This window comes from Zea mays, chromosome 3 (genome assembly GCF_902167145.1).
Source record: "Zea mays cultivar B73 chromosome 3, Zm-B73-REFERENCE-NAM-5.0, whole genome shotgun sequence".
NCBI lineage: Eukaryota > Viridiplantae > Streptophyta > Magnoliopsida > Poales > Poaceae > Zea > Zea mays.
Genome location: NC_050098.1, coordinates 85,414,543 through 85,434,363, shown reverse-complemented (window position 1 = coordinate 85,434,363; position 19,821 = coordinate 85,414,543). Strand labels below are relative to the sequence as shown.

The 19,821-nt window shown below is 46.7% G+C and overlaps 1 protein-coding gene across 1 annotated transcript; it reads left to right on the top strand.

Moving 5' to 3' along the window:
- The first annotated feature begins 12,747 nt into the window (after positions 1-12,747).
- Positions 12,748-13,658, top strand: LOC118476677 (uncharacterized). Its single transcript, XM_035966238.1, has 3 exons — positions 12,748-12,865; positions 12,950-13,137; positions 13,227-13,658. Exons 1-3 carry the CDS (start codon positions 12,748-12,750, stop codon positions 13,656-13,658), a joined length of 738 nt encoding a protein of 245 aa, XP_035822131.1.
- Positions 13,659-19,821: the final 6,163 nt, after the last annotated feature.

The window sequence follows — 19,821 nt, the reverse complement described above, 5'->3', positions numbered from 1 at the left end:
GCTAAGACTAACATGGGTTGGCTCTGGCACCGCCGACTAGCCCATGTTGGGATGAAGAATCTACATAAGCTTCTAAAGGGAGAGCACATTTTAGGATTAACAAATGTTCATTTTGAGAAAGACAGGATTTGTAGCGCATGCCAAGCATGGAAGCAAGTTGGTGTTCATCATCCACAACAGAACATCATGACGACTGACAGGCCACTGGAACTCCTACACATGGACCTATTCGGCCTGATAGCTTACGTAAGCATCGGCGGTAGTAAGTTCTGTCTAGTTATTGTGGATGATTATTCTCGCTTCACTTGGGTATTCTTTTTGCAGGAAAAATCTCATACCCAAGAGACTTTAAAAGGATTCTTGAGACGGGCTCAAAATGAGTTCGGCTTAAGGATTAAGAAAATTAGAAGCGACAACGGGACGGAGTTCAAGAACTCTCAAATTGAAGACTTATTTGAGGAGGAGGGCATCAAGCATGAGTTCTCTTCTCCCTACACTCCACAACAAAATGGTGTAGTGGAGAGGAAGAATAGAACTCTATTGGACATGGCAAGGACCATGCTTGATGAGTACAAGACTTCGGATCAGTTTTGGGCCGAGGCGGTCAACACCGCCTGCTACGCCATCAACCGGTTGTATCTACACCGAATCCTCAAGAAGACATCATACGAACTCCTAACCGGTAAAAAGCCCAATATTTCATATTTTAGAGTCTTTGGTAGCAAATGCTTTATTCTTGTTAAAAGAGGTAGAAAATCTAAATTTGCTACTAAGACTGTAGAAGGCTTTTTACTAGGATATGATTCAAACATAAGGGCATATAGAGTCTTTAACAAGTCCTCTGGACAAGTTGAAGTTTCTTGTGACGTTGTGTTTGATGAAACTAATGGCTCTCAAGTAGAGCAAGTTGATCTTGATGAGATAGGTGATGAAGAGGCTCCGTGCATCGCGCTAAGGAACATGTCCATTGGGGATGTGTGTCCTAAGGAATCCGAAGAGCCTTCAAATGCACAAGATCAACCATCCTCCTCCACGAAAGCATCTCCACCAACTCAAAATGAGGACGAGGCTCAAATTGATGAAGAAAATCAAAATGATGAACCACCTCAAGATGACGGCAATGATCAAGGGGGAGATGCAAATGATCAAGACAAGGAGGATGAAGAACCAAGGCCGCCACACCCAAGAGTCCACCAAGCAATCCAACGAGATCACCCCGTCGACACCATCCTCGGCGACATTCATAAGGGGGTAACCACTAGATCTCGTGTTGCACATTTTTGTGAGCATTACTCGTTTGTTTCCTCTATTGAGCCACACAGGGTAGAGGAAGCACTACAAGATTCGGATTGGGTGGTGGCGATGCAAGAGGAGCTCAACAACTTCGCTAGGAATGAGGTATGGCATTTATTTCCACGTCCTAATCAAAATGTTGTAGGAACCAAATGGGTCTTCCGCAACAAACAAGATGAGCATGGTGTGGTGACAAGGAACAAAGCTCGACCTGTGGCCAAGGGATACTCCCAAGTCGAAGGTTTGGATTTTGGTTAAACCTATGCACCCGTAGCTAGGCTTGAGTCAATTCGTATATTACTTGCCTATGCTACTTACCATGGCTTTAAGCTTTATCAAATGGACATGAAAAGTGCCTTCCTCAATGGACCAATCAAGGAAGAGGTCTATGTTGAGCAACCTCCCGGCTTTGAAGACAGTGAGTACCCTAACCATGTCTATAGGCTCTCTAAGGCGCTTTATGGGCTCAAGCAAGCCCCAAGAGCATGGTATGAATGCCTAAGAGATTTCCTTATTGCTAATGGCTTCAAAGTCGGAAAGGCCGATCCTACTCTATTCACTAAAACTCTTGACAATGATTTGTTTGTATGCCAAATTTATGTTGATGATATTATATTTGGGTCTACTAACGAATCTACATGTGAAGAATTTAGTAGGATCATGACACAAAAATTCGAGATGTCAATGATGGGGGAGTTGAAGTATTTCTTAGGATTTCAAGTGAAGCAACTCCAAGAGGGCACCTTCATCAGCCAAACGAAGTATACTCAAGACATTCTAAACAAGTTTGGGATGAAGGATGCCAAGCCCATCAAGACACCCATGGGAACCAATGGGCATCTTGACCTCGACACGGAAGGTAAATCCATCGATCAAAAGGTATATCGGTCGATGATAGGTTCATTACTCTATTTATGTGCATCTCGACGGGACATTATGCTTTCCGTATGCATGTGTGCAAGATTCCAAGCCGACCCTAAGGAAGCTCACCTTACGGCCGTAAAACGAATCTTGAGATATTTGGCTTATACTCCTAAGTTTGGGCTTTGGTATCCTAGGGGATCCACTTTTGATTTAATTGGTTATTCGGATGCTGATTGGGCAGGGTGTAAGATTAATAGAAAGAGCACATCGGGGACTTGCCAGTTCTTGGGAAGATCCTTGGTGTCTTGGGCTTCAAAGAAGCAAAATTCCGTAGCTCTTTCTACCGCCAAAGCCGAGTATATTGCCGCAGGCCATTGTTGCGCGCAATTACTTTGGATGAGGCAAACCCTTAGGGACTACGGTTACAAATTAACCAAAGTTCCTCTTCTATGTGATAATGAAAGTGCAATCCACATGGCGGATAATCCCATTGAACATAGCCGCACTAAACACATAGCCATTCGGTATCATTTCTTATGGGATCACCAACAAAAGGGAGATATCGAGATTGCATATATTAACACTAAAGATCAATTAGCCGATATCTTTACCAAGCCACTAGATGAACAAACTTTTAACAAACTTAGGCATGAGCTAAATATTCTTGATTCTAGGAATTTCTTTTGATATCTTGTACACATAGCTCATAAATATACCTTTGATCATATCTCTTTCATGTGCTATGACTAATGTGTTTTCAAGTGAATTTCAAACCAAGTCATAGGTGTATTGAAAGGGAATTGGACTCTTCGGCGAATACAAAGGCTTCCACTCCACAACTCTACTTCACCGCCGCTCCAAGCAATTCTCCGTCTTTGGTATAATCTTCACTCATGTTTTATTTGCCAAAGGGGAGAAAGTAGTTAGCAAAAGGGCTTATATTTCACTTTAAGTATCCGTTTTTGGCGATTCATGCCAAAGGGGGAGAAAGTATTAGCCCAAAGCAAAAGGACCGCACCACCACCAAAATTTAAAACTTATGATTTTCAAATTGGTATCTCATTGTGTTCAAAAGGAGGAGAAAGTAGTATTTTCAAAAGTGATATCTTAAAACCCTCTTGAACACTAAGAGGAGGATTTTATTAAGGGGGAGTTTTGGTTAGTCAAAGGAAAAGCATTTGAAACAGGGGGAGAAAATTTCAAATCTTGAAAACGCTTCTCAAAATCTTATTCATTTACCTTTGACTATTTGCAAAAGAACTTTGAAAAGAATTTACAAAAAGAATTTGCAAAAACAAAACATGTGGTGCAAGCGTTGTCCAAAATGTTAAAAATAAAGAAACAATCCATGCACATCCTATAAGTAGTTTTATTTGCTCAATTCTAAGTAACCTTTGCACTTACATCATGCAAACTAGTTCAATTATGCACTTCTATACTTGCTTTGGTTTGTGTTGGCATCAATCACCAAAAAGGGGGAGATTGAAAGGGAATTAGGCTTACACCTATTTCCCAATTAATTTTGGTGGTTGAATTGCCCAACACAAATAACTAGACTAACTAGTTTGCTCTAGTCTATAAGTTATACAGGTGCCAAAGGTTCACAAAAAGCCAATAAAAAGACCAAGAAAAGGGTTCAACAAAAAGAGCAAGGGATAACCGAAGTGTGCCCTGGTCTGGCGCACCGGACTGTCCGGTGCGCCACCGGACAGTGTCCGGTGCACCACCGCACAGTGTCTGGTGCACCAGGGGACTTCAAGCTGAACTCAACACCTTCGGGAATTCTCAGAGGCGCGCTGCTATAATTCACCGGACTGTCCGGTGCCCACCGGACAGTGTCCGGTGCTCCAAGGAAGAGCGACTCTGAACTCGCCAGCTTCGGGAATCAGCTCCGCTAAAATTCACCGGACTGTCCGGTGAGTCACCGGACTGTCCGGTGAGTCACCGGACTGTCCGGTGTGACAGCGGACTTCAAGCGCAACGGTCGTCTGCAACGCTTTAAATGCGCGCCAGCGCGCGCAGAGGAGCAGAGCACGCGCGGGTGGCACACCGGACAGCCTACAGGGCGTGTCCGGTGCACCACTGGACAGCCAGGCGGGCCCACCAGTCAGAGCTCCAACGGTCGAACCCTAACAACCTGGTGACGTGGCTGGCGCACCGGACTGTCCGGTGCGCCCATCGACTGCAGCCTTCACCAAACGGCTAGTTTGGTGGTTGGGGTTATAAATACCCACAACCACCCCACATTCAAGTCATCCAAGTTTTTCACCTTCCAACCACTTACAAGAGCTAAGCATTCAATACAAGACACACCAAAGTGATCAAATCCTCTCCCAATTCCACACAAGGCTTTAGTGATTAGTGAGAGAGATTTGTTGTGTTCTTTTGAGCTCATGCGCTTGGATTGCTTCCTTTTTTCATTCTTTCTTGAGATCAAACTCACTTGTAATTGAGGCAAGAGTCACCAATCGTGTGGTGATCCTTGCGGGAAGTTTCGTTCCCAATTGATTTGAGAAGAGAAGCTCACTCGGTCCGAGGGACCGTTTGAGAGAGGGAAAGGGTTGAAAGAGACCCAGTCTTTGTGACCACCTCAACGGGGAGTAGGTTTGCGAGAACCAAACCTCGATAAAACAAATCCGTGCGTCTTACTCTTTATTCGCTTGTGATTTGTTTTCTCGCCCTCTCTCGGACTCGTTTACATTTCTAATGCTAACCAGGCTTGTAGTTGTGATTAAGTTTGTAAATTTCAGATTCGCCCTATTCACCCCCCTCTAGGCGACTTTCAGTGGTCTTGCACACCTTGCTTCCCAGCTGGATAGGTATACTGCGATTTAGTTGGTTTGTTGCAATTTTGCCCCCAGGCGTTGCTATCATGAAAGCCCCTTAGGTATGATAGAAAGGCAGTTGACAATTGGCACTAAACATCTGGCTAATGAAGCTATGTGATGCACTGGAGTCAAAGAGAATCAATGCATGTTGATTAAAAATAGAAAAAGTACCAGTCATGACGGGTGCTCCTTCAGGTAGCTCCTCCAGAGTAGTGAAGTTGATCTTCCCTTGCCTAACTTGCACTTTCTGTTTCTTCCCTTTGTCTTGGTTGGGTGCTGGCATTTGCCTTGACTGATTCTATGGGCAATCCTTGGCATAGTGACCTGTGTTGCCACACGTGAAGCATTTGTTTCTATTCCCTTGGTGGAACTGCTGCTGCTGGGGCTAATTATTCCTTGGAGCGGGAGCGGGGAAATGGTTAGGTACTTGCTGTTGCTGTGGCAGCCTAATGACCCATCTCCCTGGTTGCTGATGGAATCCCATGCTCTGATTGTTGGTGACAATCTGGAACCTCTGAGCTGGAGTTGGGAACCCTGACATTGGTGATTTTCTCTTCTTCTCTGCCCGGTGGGCTACGATGCAGTCTTCCTGTGATATGGCAAGGTTGACCAGTTCATTGTAGCTATCAGCACGAACAGTGTTGAGGCGCTCATGATGTTTGGTGTTGAGTCCCCTTCGGAAATGGTCCCTCTTATTCTTATCTGAATCTGCATGATAACCCGCATATTGGCACAGGTCGTTGAAGGCCTAGGCATATTGTAGCACAGTGCGGGTTTCCTGAGTCAGTGCCAAGAATTGATTAAGCTTGTGATCTAGAATCTCTACAGGAATGTGGTGTCCTCTAAAAGCCGTCTTGAATTCCTCCCATGTCACCACATGGTCAGCGGGTAACATGGGAAATGGTCCCACCATGTCCTTGCAGGTCCACGGAGCTGCTATGTGGCGAAGTCAGTCTTCGCGGGGTCAGGGCAAGCTCCCGTGAGGAGTGGGAACTTGGACTCCACAACCCTGAGCCACACATCGGTGTCTAGCGGGTCCTCTGCCTTGGTGAACAATAGCGGTTGGCATTGCTACTGGCCTCCACCATATAGCTGAGGGTGGGGTTGGCGCTACACCAGCTGCCGCAGGATCTCATTCTACTGAGCCAATAGCTCCTGCATCATGGGAGCTAGAGGAGGTGGTGGGGGAACTTGCTCGTTCTGCCCGCGACGAGGTCTAGCTGCCATCTGAAAATAGAAATTCTGTCGTTGTTACCTCGATTCATGGTTCCAAACAAAATCTTTATATCATGAGAAGAAAAATGACATAACATTATATCGAAGCAAACAAGGATAACATTCATTCATTCATTCATTGCATCGTTCACAAAAGTTTTCCTGGGTTACAACATTTTAGGGGATCCACCCTAAAGCCTAGTCCAAAAGTTGGTACCAAAACTAAGCTTACGTGGTTTCCCTTCCTCCTAACATGTTAAAACTAACCCGTCTAACAATGATTGGTAAAGGAAACGCTGGATACAGATGAAGGGGACACTCCAGAGGGAGTCACATTCGGTCCGGAAGCAAGCTCTATTTCCTCGGGATCCTCCTCTCCCTCGATGCCTCCCTCATTAGCTTCCATGTCTTGGTGGTGAATTTCCAGTTGATCGTTGGCCTCTACAAGCTCTTCCTGCACATCGTGGAGCTGGATCTACAAGATATCGATGGTGTTATCCTAGATCTCCACCTGCTGCTCTAGAGTCAGGATGCGCTGGTTCATCTGTTCCACCTGTATATCTTTCTCCACCAATTCTGAATACAACTTGACTACCAAGTCCTCCCGATTATCGAGGGTGATCTTTGTAGCCTGAGCGAGCATAGTGAGGTGTGCATGGCGTCGCTCTGCAAGTCCTGCAGGCGGTATATAGTGCACTCATGCATTGGACAATGATCCTCCCAACCTGGTCGGGATGCATGGCCCACACATCCTTCACGTGACTCACTCTGTTGCACCACATTGGGTCATCCCTCTTCTCGATGGGGAAGAGTCCAAGTGGGTGCATCATCATATTCAGGGGATGGTATCCGCAGAAGGTTGTCAAGGCCTTTAGCGCTGCGACCTCAGTGGTGTCGTCCGCCCTGAACCCGACAGTCTCGGAATCAAGGGAACGCCACCCGGGCTGCAGAGGGCGAGACTCCATGTCAGTGTTTTGGGTCCGACCGCGCACCCGGGGTTACCCCTCAAGGTGCTTTTAGGAGTAGGACGGTGTTACCGACTGTAGCTCGATGGTTCGTGCTGGGCGCACGAGAAATAGTGGACAATGATGTACAGGTTCGGGCCGCTTTGAGATGCGTAACACCCTACGTCCTGGCGAGAGTGCTTTATGTGATGGGTTACAAGGAAGTTCCCTAGTGCTGGAAAACGTAGAGATCAGGGTGGATGGCTATGTAATGAGTGTCTGTTCTGAAGGGGTGCCCCCTAGGCCTTATATACTCGACCGTGGGGCATTACATGCAGATATGATAACAACGCGTGCCTAAGAAATAGTGAACCATCTGAATCTATCGTCCTATATTTCAGCCGACCCATCCTCGCTTGGTTCTGTTGCATGGGGCTCCTGCGCGGGAAGGTCGGGTCATTGTTGTGATTACTGCCTGAATTTGTTGGGCCGCCTGGGCTAGCTCCGACCCGGCCTTGTGTTAATCTGTTCCACTTGTCGTTCCTCCCAGGCCCATGAGGGGATGACCTTATGAATTATGGGGCCCTTGGGCCTTTCGTGAGGTCTTTTATCCTTCTAGTGGACCCGGGGGATATCTGTCCCCCACAAGCCCCCGACCTTTGGGTTGATTTTGAAATAAACGGCCCAAAGATCCTAGGTCCAGCTTGCAGTCTTTGATTTTAACCGGGAATGCTTTGGAAATAAATCTGTCGGGCCACTGCTTCTGAATTCTGAGCGATCCGGTTAAGACGATTTTTTTACTGTCTTGCTCTGCCATTATTCCTCGAAATTTGGTGTTCTATCTCAGGTTCATGCTTCGGAGGTCAGCATTTTGTACTGTTGGACTTCGAACTTCATTGGGTGCACCGAAGGTGCACCCAATGGGTGTAGCCCCCGAGCTTCGAGTGGATTTTTGCAAACAATCCACTCGAAGGTCTTCACTTCAAGTATTATCAGAAATCACTTTTATCTTCCACTTGTACTTTTTCAGATGTCAGCCTTGTCTTAATTTTGCCTTCTGCTTTAGAGGTCAGCATTTTGCTTCTTCGGGGATGATGTGCACCCAATGGGTGTAGCCCCCGAGCTTCGAGTGGATTTTTGAAAATAATCCACTCGAAGGTCTTCATTTCATGCCTTTTTCTGGGAATCATCCTTTTCTTTTGTCAAATGCTTTTAGAGATCAACAATATATTGTTAACACTATGCTTTAGAGGTCAACACACATTTTTGTCTTTGAGGCTGAGTGCGCAATCTGCCCATATCTTGCTAGGTCCTGCAATTTATTTGATCTGCGACTCATTGGACGTTTGATAGATGGTCACTGACTAGTCTTCATGTCACTTCGTGCTTTGATGCTTCTGTTGATTAGACTTGTACCTTATCGACCATATTTGGCTTTCCTTTGATCCTTGCTCATATCTCTCTTCTGTCTTGGAGTATTCATTGCATATACTGTACGGATGTGACAGTTTTGGAAAATATACTGATAATTCCTAGGCGTCCCCCCAATGGGTGTAGGCAAGGGACGGCTTGGTACGCGGAGCGTTTAGCAAACTGCTTCTGAGTAGTAACTTGATGTGACCGCGGGTGTAATCATATCGCCCGCGTAGTTGACTGGAGTCCCAATGGGTGTCGTGTTACGTGAATTGGCGTCAGCCGCATGGCGTGTCTTCAGACGGTTTGAATTGCATATTGAATTTTTGTGACTGTTCGATGACTGTGGTAGGAGGTGAGCGATTGCCTTCTTCTTCTATAAATAGTGTTCTTGCTTCTCCGGCATTTTCACATTTCTTGCTGCTGCTTGCTGTTTACTCTCTTCTTCTTCCTTCCACTCCACCATGGGCAAGAGCAAGAAAGGTGGTAGTTCTTCGCATCATTCCGGCGACAAGCGCAAGCCCGAGCCGACTCCTCCTTCGGAGGACTTCGGCGACTCAGAGTACTCGGAGGAGTTCTCCTCAGAGTCCGAGGGCTCTCCGGCTCCTGCCTCCCCCCGGTGTCGTCTGATGATTCAGACGACTCCTAGGGGATTGCCGCGAGGTATGGACTTACATCCGGGCCGTCGAGCGCACCGGGCTCGAGGGCTCGGATGAGTCGGAGTACTCCTCGGACGAGGAGAACTCCTCCGACCCGTCTGAGGAGGGCAGCGGCGGCGACGGCAGTGATGGCAACGATGACGGAGGCGATGGTGACGGCGGCGGCGGCAAGGGCGGCGGCGGCAACGGCAAGGGCGGCAGCGGTGACGGTGACGACGGCAGCAAGGGTAGCAGCAATGGCAGCAACAAGGCCAGTGGCTAGACGCCACTGGTTTTAGATGTTAGTGTAGATTACTAGAAATAGTATTAGCGAAATAATGTAGTAATAGCTAGTAGTATAGTTAGTGAAATGTAATGTAGTAGTAGGGAAGGCATCAGCTCATAATGAGTTGATTTGTAAGTTCAGTAACGCTTCCCTTATGAAGAATGATTCCGCCCCACTTCTGTGTGCATTATTTTGCCTTCTGGTCAGTCGTCAATCGTTTTAATATTTACCGCCAATGATGTTTTCTGTCTGCAACGCTTGAGTAGCAACTTGGAGTCATCGGGTCACGCTTCAGACCGCTTTATTCGCTATGTCAGTGCTTTGGTGGTAGCGGCCGAGTTATTATTGGTGATGTTGGCGCTTTTTGAAATAATGACTGAGTGATAGCGGGCCATGTCAGTGTTTTAGAAGTAACGACCGAGCGGTTACTGGTGATGTCGACGTTTTAGAGGTAACAGCTGAATCCTTTGGAGCCACGTCGCCACTTTAGAAATAACAACCGAGTGACTGATGGCGACATCGGCGTCTTAGAGGTAATAGCCGAGAGATCGATGGCGACGTCGGTGTTTTAGAGGTAACAGCCGAGTGATAACGGGCCACCCCGACCGCTTTGGAAACAATGGCCAGGTGAAGTCTGGTAACGTCAGCATTTTTAGAAATAACCGCTGAGTTAAAATGAGCTGCGTCGGTTGTTCTGGAAATAACGGCCGAGTGATGATGTGGCATGCCCGCGTTTTAGAAATAAAGGTCGGGTGATGACATGGCATGCCAACGTTTCGGAAGTGGCGCCTGGCTCGAGAAAACCCCATATGTACTGCACTGCTGCACGCCTCCGCGTTCCGTGCCCTAGTTTTTGCTTTTCTGCATCCTGGCCTTCTCTGCTCTCCTGCAATATTGCTTCTGCTCCGCTCGCTAGCAAGGTTGAGATGGCGCCCAAGCGGAAAGCTTCGAGTTCGTCCATCGCAATCATTCCACCCATCGATCCCAACAGTCAGTTGCCCTTCGTAGGTAACCATATGTCCATTGTATCTGAATCTGACATTTTTCATCTCGTATCCATCGGAGTTCTTCCTCCGAAGGAGCTCTATTCCTGGCGGATCTGCCGTGAAGTCATTGTTCCGACAGAAGACACCCACGAATCCATCATTTATGTTCCTTTTCTTATCTGCGGCTTTGCTCTTCCCATTTCTCCTTTCTTCCGTGGTCTCCTTGATTTCTATCGCTTGAATCTGACCCATCTGAATCCCAATTCCATTCTGCAAGTTTTTGTTTTTGTCCATTTATGCGAAGCCTTCCTTGGTGTTTTGCTTCAATTCGGCCTTTGGAAACATTTGTACCACTGTCGGCCTGGGATGGCCGGAGGGAAGCACCAGCTTGTGGGGGCGCGAGTTTGGAGATGCGCCGTGGGAGAAAGACTATCTCGACATCCCACTGAAGGACAACATCAAGGGATGGCGCCTGGAATGGTTCATCGTGGAGAATCATGGGAATTCTCTCCCCCACGGTCAGGGAGACAGTTAGATGTTCGCACTCCGAGCTGGACCGAATCCCCCACGGACCAGGAGGTGGCTGAGGCAAGGGCTCTGCTTGCTAAGGTTGGGCTGCTGAAAGAGAGGGGTTTGACTGCAAAGGCTATGGTTGTCGACTTCATTTTCAAGAACATTCAGCCACTGAAAGACAGAGCATACCCCGCATATCTGTATCGGGGCCTGGCTGATTCAACCCGGGTAACCAACAGAAGAATTCCTGCTGTGGACTTGGTGAGTCGGCTCGAGATGATACTCAAAGGCAAGGTGTCGAACATCGGCGCTCCTATTTCATACTCGGCCTGGAATCTGCCTCCTTCCAAGGCCTTTACCAGTTTTGTGTCAAATCCTCCTGCTGGTGATAGCGGTTTGGGCCTTAGAGTGCGACCCTCTCCCGAAGAAGTTAGTGCTTTGGTTGCTTCACTCGAAGAAATTCCTGACGACGAGAGGTAGGTTCATTTTGAGGTGCCTTTGAATCCAAGTGACGCAGATATAAGTGCCATGCTGGATATGTTAGCTGAGGATTCTTCTGATGTCGCTCCTACTGAAACACTGGTGGTGGTGGCCATCCCTGAGGCCGGCAAAGCTTTGGATATTCAGAGGTCTGACAGTGTTCGCCCAAAGCGTTCTCACAGAGCCAACCAGCCCACTTCTCCTGCTGAGGGGAAGAAAAAGAAGAAGAGACGTCTTCGTCGAGTGTCTAGCTTGGATCAGGATGCCGGTCCTTCTGTTCCTGCTGCTGAGGAAGTGCCAGTGCCTGCATTTGCTGAAACTGACCCCAATGGGTGTGACCCGACTGCTGCGGATCCCAATGGGTGTGACCTAGATGACATTGATCCCAATGGGTGTGATCTGGCCAAAGCTGACCCCAATGGGTGTACTGTTCGCGTTGTTGATGAAGATGAGGAAGAAGAGGATGAAATCCCTCTAATTCGGAAGAACAGCCGGCGTTACCTAGCCAGCGGGGAAAGCAGTGGTGTTCCTTCTCTAGCTTTATTTGCCCTCATTGGTCTGCAAGAATTATCTCTGGTGAATTTTGATCAGACTCTTGAAGACATGGTCCCAGAAGATCTGTTGTCAGAGCCAGCAGACGGTGGCATGATGGATGTTTGCACTGATGTGCCTGATGCTGGGCTGGAGTTATCCCGGGCGGCGTCTCGTGCCTCATCGACCTTGGAGCGTGGTCTTAAGGGTCAGGAGGCTGGTCTAGATTGTTCTGCACCCATGGAAGTGGGTGAAGGTCCTTTAGCCTTAGAGGTGGCTGTTATAGAGAGCTTGGCCCTCAAGGATGGCGCTAGCGCTTACCCAGCCCCCGAGGGTGTTGCCGGGGATGACCCAGCTCGGATGGGTAGCGCGAGCTATGACCCAGCCCCCGAGGGTGTTCGAGTCGGTTCTCCCTCTCACACTTCCATGAACGTTCACGTAGGGTCTTCTCCTCCACATTCTGGTTGCATGGCAGCAGCCCAAGCTTCGGGTTAGGAAGTCGCCTTAGAGGCCAGCGCTCCTGATGACAAAGTTTTGACCTCTGCTGATGATACTGATCTGGTCCCCACTGATGCACTGTGAGTTGTTCCGGTTGGTGATCCTTCATCGAGCCATCAACTAACTTCCCACGACTTGGGAGTTCCTTCATTCTTTTCCATCCTCCAGGTAACTTGATTTTTACTGATCTAGCTGTACCCCAGGTGTGATATTGTTCTGGTACTCATTTGTCTTTAATGCCAGGCATTGGTTGATGAAATGGTTGATCAGCTGAGGTCGCAGGGTGCTTCTGTCCCGGAAAAGGCTCTATCTCTGGCACATTGGAATCCAGTGCTGCTTCAGCGGCGGGTGTCTGATTTGGAGATGGCCAACGCTGGTTAGTACCCTTTGTTTCTTTTTTTGACTACTTGATTAATTCTGCTTTTTAACTGAACACCTTTGCTTGACTATTTCTTGACAGATATGGCCCGGCGGTACTCTGATCTTGAAGAGAAATATTCCCAAGGTCAGACTGAACTGGCCCGGCAGTGCTCTGATCTTGAAGAAAAATATTCTCAAGGTCAGACTGAACTGGCCCGGGTTTCTGCTTCTCTGAATGATGCTAACACGCTGAACTCCACTCTCCATGCTCAGCTTGACTTTGAAAAGGTGACCAGTGAATTTAAGTTTTACTTGGCTTTGTCTGCTGTGTTCTTATTGCTTGCTTGATATTTGGAGAAGCTGATTCTTGTCTGCAGGAGGAAAAACTCGCCCTTGCCACTTCTCGTGACAACCTTGACAAGCTATACCGTGATGCCAGCAACTCGTTGACCATCTTGGAGAGGAGTCATCGCTTCACCAGGGAAGAGTTGGATAATCATCGTTATAAGCTGCAAGAGTCCTTGGATGATGTGATTCGCCTCAGACAGTTGGTGTCGACTAAGGATACTTTCATCAAGGATTTGCGTGCTTCCAAGAAATCAGTCGCCCAGGAGCTAGAAACTGCTCGGTTGGCTGTCAAAGCTGCTGAAGAGACTTCTGCTACTCTGAGGGCCCAGCGCGACAAAGCCATGGACAAAGCTATTCGCGCGGGGCAGATCCTGATGAGGAGACCTGGCGTGGTTGTTCCTGACGACATAGTGGCTGACATGAATGCCGCTCCTGATTCCTCGAGTCGTCCTTCTTCGTAAGTTGCTCCTGAAAAGAACATTACTAAATAGAAAACACTGAATGCTTTGAATGTGTGGTCAATGTGCTCGGATGTTTTGTTAGAGAACACTTTTGAATACTGAATGCTACTATTGTTTTCCCAATGTTAGAATTCAACAGTATCTACAATTGTAGAAGTAATTGTAGTGTGATGGTTTTGAAATTTCGTCGTGGGGCATAGAGGTCGCCCTAAGATGGGTGATCGCAAACGTGCCGAGTGTGCTGTGTCAATTTAAGTCAGTGCCAACTTAAACCGACCGCTCCGTTAGTAGGGCATAGTGGTCACCCCGAGTTTAGTAAGCGTGAGCATGTCGCACCGCCTTAAGTCATTGCCGACTTTAAGCCGATTGCTCCGTTAGTAGGGCATAGTGGTCACCCCGGGTTTAGTAAGCGTGAGCATGTCGCACCGCCTTAAGTCATTGCCGACTTAAGCCGATTGCTCCGTTAGTAGGGCATAGTGGTCACCACGAGTTTAGTAAGCGTGAGCATGTCGCACCGCCTTAAGTCATTGCCTACTTAAGCTGATTGCTCCGTTAGTAGGGCATAGTGGTCACCCCGAGTTAAGTAAGTGTGAGCATGTCGCACCGCCTTAAGTCATTGCCGACTTAAGCCGATTGCTCCGTTAGTAGGGCATAGTGGTCACCCTGAGTTAAGTAAGTATGCCAATTGACAGCGAACAATTTGAGTGTCTTTGAAGTCTTTTTATTGATGATATATTTCTCAATTTACAGATTACATCGTCGTCCCAATAGATTCGGGGATGTAGCTAGGGGTAAAACTTCCTGAGGTGTTCTATGTTCCATGAGTTCCCAATTTCCGTGCCATCCATCTGAGTGAGACGATATGATCCCGGCCGAGTGACTTTAGCTACTATGAATGGTCCTTCCCATAGAGGTGACAATTTGTGCCATCCCTCCCCCATTAGAATTCGGTGGAGGACGAGATCTCCCACTACGAAGGATCGATGCCGTATGGCCTTATCATGATAGCGCCTTAGAGTTTGCTGATACCGTGCCGATTGAATCACCGTGTTCAGTCGCTCTTCTTCGAGTACATCAACATCTTCCAGCCTAGTAGCTTCAGCTTCTGCTATGTTTTCAAAGATTAACCTTGGTGCCCCGAACTTGAGATCAGCAGGTAGCACTACTTCCGAACCATAGACCATGAAGAAAGGTGTGTTTCCATGCATAGCTCGACTAGGTTGAGTTCTCAGGCTCCAAACAACATACGACAGCTCTCTGATCCACTTTCCTGCGAACTTTTCATTCTTGTCGAAGACTTTCTTTCTGAGCGCTTCCAATATCATCCCGTTGGCTCCTTCGACCTGCCCGTTGGCTCTTTGGTGCGCCACCGAGGCATATTTGATCTGAATGCTCTTTTGCTCGCAGAAATCGAAGAACTCTGAACTTATGAAGTTGGATCCCAGGTCGGTTATGATGCTATTCGGTATTCCAAACCTAAATATTATGTCTTGTACGAATTCTACGGCCTTAGCTGAAGTCAGAGAAGCAATGGGTTTGAACTCTATCCATTTAGTGAATTTGTCGATAGCAACCAGTACATGAGTGTATCCTCCTTGAGCTTTCTTGAAAGGTCCAATCATATCCAATCCCCAGCACGCGAACGGCCAAGTTACAGGTATGGTTTGCAGTTGCTGCGCTGGTAGATGTTGCTGCTTTGATAAGTACTGGCAGGCTTCGCACCTCTGGACTAACTCGGCTGCGTCACTCTTTGCTGTTGGCCAGTAGAAACCCGACCTGAAGACCTTCCCGACCAGGGTCCTGGATGCTGCGTGTACTCCACATTGCCCAGCATGGACCTCATCCAGAAGTTGTTTTCCAGTAGCTGAGAGAATATATTTCATGAGGACTCCTGATGCGCCCCTTCTGTATAGCGTTTCCCCAATGAGTGTATAGTGAGCTAACTGCCTTGCAATGCGCTCAGCTGTATTTTTGTCATCTGGTTCCTCTTCATTCTTTATATATCTAATGATCGACTCCCTCTAGTCATCAGAATTTGACTCTGGTTGGCTCAGAGTGTTACATTCTTCTACCCGATCCATTGAGATGCTCGAGCGTGGTACTTTTTGGACGAAAACTCCAGGAGGGACCTGAGTCCGACTGGATCCTAGTTTAGACAATGCATCAACTGCCGCGTTGCGGTCTCTCTCCACATGATGAAATTCCAAACCTTCAAATTTGTCTTCTAGTTTCCGAACAGCAGTGCAGTATTTTCCCATGGCATCATTCGAGCAATCCCATTCCTTGTTTATCTGACTTATCACCACCAGAGAATCTCCATATACCATCAGTCTCTTGATGCCCAGTGATATGGCAATGTTTAGTCCATGAATCAGAGCTTCGTATTCGGCTGCATTGTTGGATGCCAGGAATAACAATTGAAGAGCATACTTGAGTGGTTCACCATTGTTGGTGCAATAAAGAGGATCCTTGCGCCTGCTCCCTGCAGCTTCAATGAACCATCAAAATACATTCGCCACACTAAAGCGGTTTCCGGGTTATCCGACACCTGCTCCTCAGTCCATTCTGATACAAAGTCAACCAGTGCTTGAGTTTTGATAGCAGTGCGAGGTCAAAATTCAATGTCATGAGATCCTAGCTCACAAGCCCACTTGGCTATTCTCCCGATGGCTTCTTTGTTGTGAAGAATATCTCATATCGAAAATCCAGTGACTACTATGACTTTGTGGTCGTCGAAGTAGTGACGGAGCTTGCGTGCAGTTAGAAGTCTTGCATATAATAGCTTTTGGACTTGAGGGTATTTTTTCTTCGAGGGACCCAGGACTTCACTGATGAAATAGACATGGTGCTGAACTGGGTATGCATGTCCTTCTTCTGCTCGCTCGACTACCAACGCGGTGCTTACCACGTGAGTCGTGCAAGAGATGTATAATAGCAGATCTTCAGCCGGTTGAGTCGGCGTGGCTCGGCGCGGCGGTTTCAGCACTGGTGGTGTTGTCAAGAATTTTTTTAGGGCATCCAGAGCTTCTTGTGCTTCTGAAGTCCACTGGAATTTGTTTACCTTCTTGAGCAACTTATAGAATGGTAAGCCTTTCTCTCCCAGCCTTGATATGAATCTGCTCAGAGCTGCCATACATCCGGTAAGTCTTTGAACTTTCTTCTGTGATCGTGGTGCTTCCATCCTCATGATAGCCTCGATCTTTTCTGGATTGGATTCAATCCCTCGATGGCTGACAATAAACCCGAGCAACTTTCCTGCTAGTACTCCGAAAACACATTTTTCGGGATTAAGCTTCCATCGATATCGTCGTAGACTGTTGAAGACCAGCTGTAAATCTTCAATGAAATTTTCTGAATTTTCTGTTTTGATCACCACATCATCCACATAAGCTTCCACATGCTTGCCCCAGTGATCGGCTAAGCATGTTTGAATAGCTCTCTGATAAGTCGCTCCAGCATTTTTGAGGCCTAGCGGCATGGAGGTATAGCAGAAAGCTCCGAATGGAGTGATGAATGCTGTTTTTTCCTCGTCTTCTTTTGCCAGACTAATCTGATGATACCCAGAGTAGCAATCCAAGAAAGACAACACAGAACATCCGGTTGTGGAATCTACCACCTGATCTATCCTAGGGAGCCCGAAGGGATCCTTTAGACATTGTTTGTTGAGATCCGTATAGTCGACGCACATGTGCCAATCCACTTTATTCTTTTTGAGTACAAGAACAGGATTAGCTAGCCACTCAGGATGCAACACCTCTCTAATAAATCCTGCCGTGTGTGGCGGAACTGCCCGAATTATTCCAACTTAAGTGCCTAAGCCCCGCCTTAGAGGCTAGACCACACTTAAATGGGAATAACCCGTCAATCCCTCGGATCTAGTCCGACACGGCCACTGACAGGATCAAGTACCACAATCTCACTCGAAGGTGAGTCACAGAGCAAATACAATAAAGCATAAAACAATGCAGGTAAGAGTATTAAAATTATTACATCACCATCGGAGTTTTGCCAAAAGTAACCATCATTGTTCGAAGTGCAGCGGAAATAAACTAACGGTAATTAAATAGAGAGATGGGGAAGCCTGTCCCATCACTCCTCATGCACCTCCTCAGCCGAGGCAGGGTCCCACTCGACAGTCCAACCCGGTGGCAAGATGGACGGCCAAGTCACTCCAGCAACCATTTCCTCCAGAGAACCTGTAAAAATTATGCCACAAGCAAGGCTGAGTATACTAATACTCAGCTAGACTTACCCGGTGTGAGGAGTCTACTCCTCTACCTCTAGACATGCAGCTGTTTGGCTGTGGGGTTTGGTTGCCAAAAGCACTAGCTGAGTTTCTAAATCAAGTTGTTAACTTTGTCAAAATTAAGTGTGACTCTCTTAAGGCTAAAGATGTACTATCTATTCATACATAGTAGCAAACATTTTTAGCAATCAACATCTTGTATCGTCTCAGCACCATTCCACTTGTTACTCAATGTAGCAGCATGGATCAAGCAGTCTCATTAGCTGCGAGAAGCAGACGATTCGAATCGAGTTTTTAAACCTTGCAAGGTAAACCTAAACACACGACATGTAGGGGCACTCCGTCCCTACACACATCAACTGTCCCCATCGATTCCCCGTCAGCAGAGAGGGGCTCACCGCCTTGGCGTACAATGCCTCACTGACCCCGACTGCCGTCGTGCAGTGACCGCACTTGTACCCACCATAACCGGAATGGGAGACCTCGTCTCAGGTCGCGTGAGGAGGGCAATCTGCTGCCAGGTTCAATCAGGTACTAGGCTTACCGATTTACCATATTTCTCGGTATATGTTTAGTACGTTCAAACGCTTGACTCACGGTACCACACCTTAATCCTTAATCCAATTTCTTTTATCCCATGAACAACCAATCCCCATGGATTGTTGTCCACAAACTAGCATCATTATGATAAGAAGTGGATAGAATCAATTTCCTGGCCTCGCGCGAGTGCTAGAAAAATCACTCGTCTTCTACCGAGATCCTACTTAATAAAGCAGCTACTCGACCTAGCATACTAGTATTCATCTCAACAGGATTCCTGAGATCATGCAACTAGGGTTTCAAACAACTCCTACACTTAAGTGCACAATCAACCCTACAATCATTAAGTGAAGTAAAATAGCATAAATAATAGGTTATGCATAAACCGGGGCTTGCCTTCCAAAGCAGTGGCAGGCAGGTCCTCTGGTGCAGGCTCGGGTGCTGGATCCGGGGCTACCTCCTGAGCAGCTCCTTGCTCCGGCACGAGGATGTACTCTCCGTCAGCAAGGTTACAGTCTATCGAATGCAATGAACATGTATGTCATGATTATGCAAGATTTAATAACATTATGCTAAAAAAAAGAACTACGTCAAGAAGTGACTTAGGGTTTCTTAGTCATGCGAGGCTTCTAGTGGTATATATACTTATTACCTTTTAGGCTTAGGTTTTCATTTAGGATAACTTAGTGGATTTGTATTGTCTTTATAGATTTCAGTGGACAATTTACAAGGGTTTTAGGATGACATTAATTACCATTATTCATTTTCCTTTTCTTAATTTCTACTTATGGTCTCTAGTGTAGGTTTGAACTACGTCAATGGTTTAATATTTTCCAAAAATTTTGTAAAAATTACAGTGGGTTGTCAATTGCTATTCTAGCCTGTTTTAAGAATTTGAGGCTCAACATATAAAGGCTATGCTTAAGACAAAAAGAATAAAAGTTGGGTAAATGGGCCACTTTGTACTGCAACTCTTAATTAGAGGTGGGGTCTGTCCTAAGGGTTATTTTTATTGGCATCTACCAGTAATAATAGGCTTCTGTGCCAAAAACCACAGAAAGCTAAGGTGGTTATTTAGTTATGTTTTTCTAAAGTTTAATTTCAAAAAGGCACTTTCTACTACATTGTTATTTGAAAAATGTCAAACAGCAGATTTCATATTTTTCCTAAGTTCTTCATAACAAAACATTAGCTATCCCAAGGGTGGGGGTGTTTTCACCTTGGGGTTATTTTTGTAGGGTTTTTCTAAGTTTCCCATTGTTTTATTAAAATAAAAGGTATCCTACTTATTTTATACTAAAACAGGCTTTGATATATTTTTCCAGTGAACTACATTAAATAAGTATCCTAACAAAAATAGGGGTGCTCTCTGGTTCA

Coding starts and splice junctions, on each gene's coding strand:
- LOC118476677 (XM_035966238.1), top strand. CDS start 12,748: ATGGTTGATCAGCTGAGGTCGCAGGGTGCTTCTGTCCCGGAAAAGGCT. Junction 12,866..12,949: donor TTTGGAGATGGCCAACGCTG/GTTAGTACCCTT, acceptor ATTTCTTGACAG/ATATGGCCCGGCGGTACTCT. Junction 13,138..13,226: donor CTCAGCTTGACTTTGAAAAG/GTGACCAGTGAA, acceptor TCTTGTCTGCAG/GAGGAAAAACTCGCCCTTGC.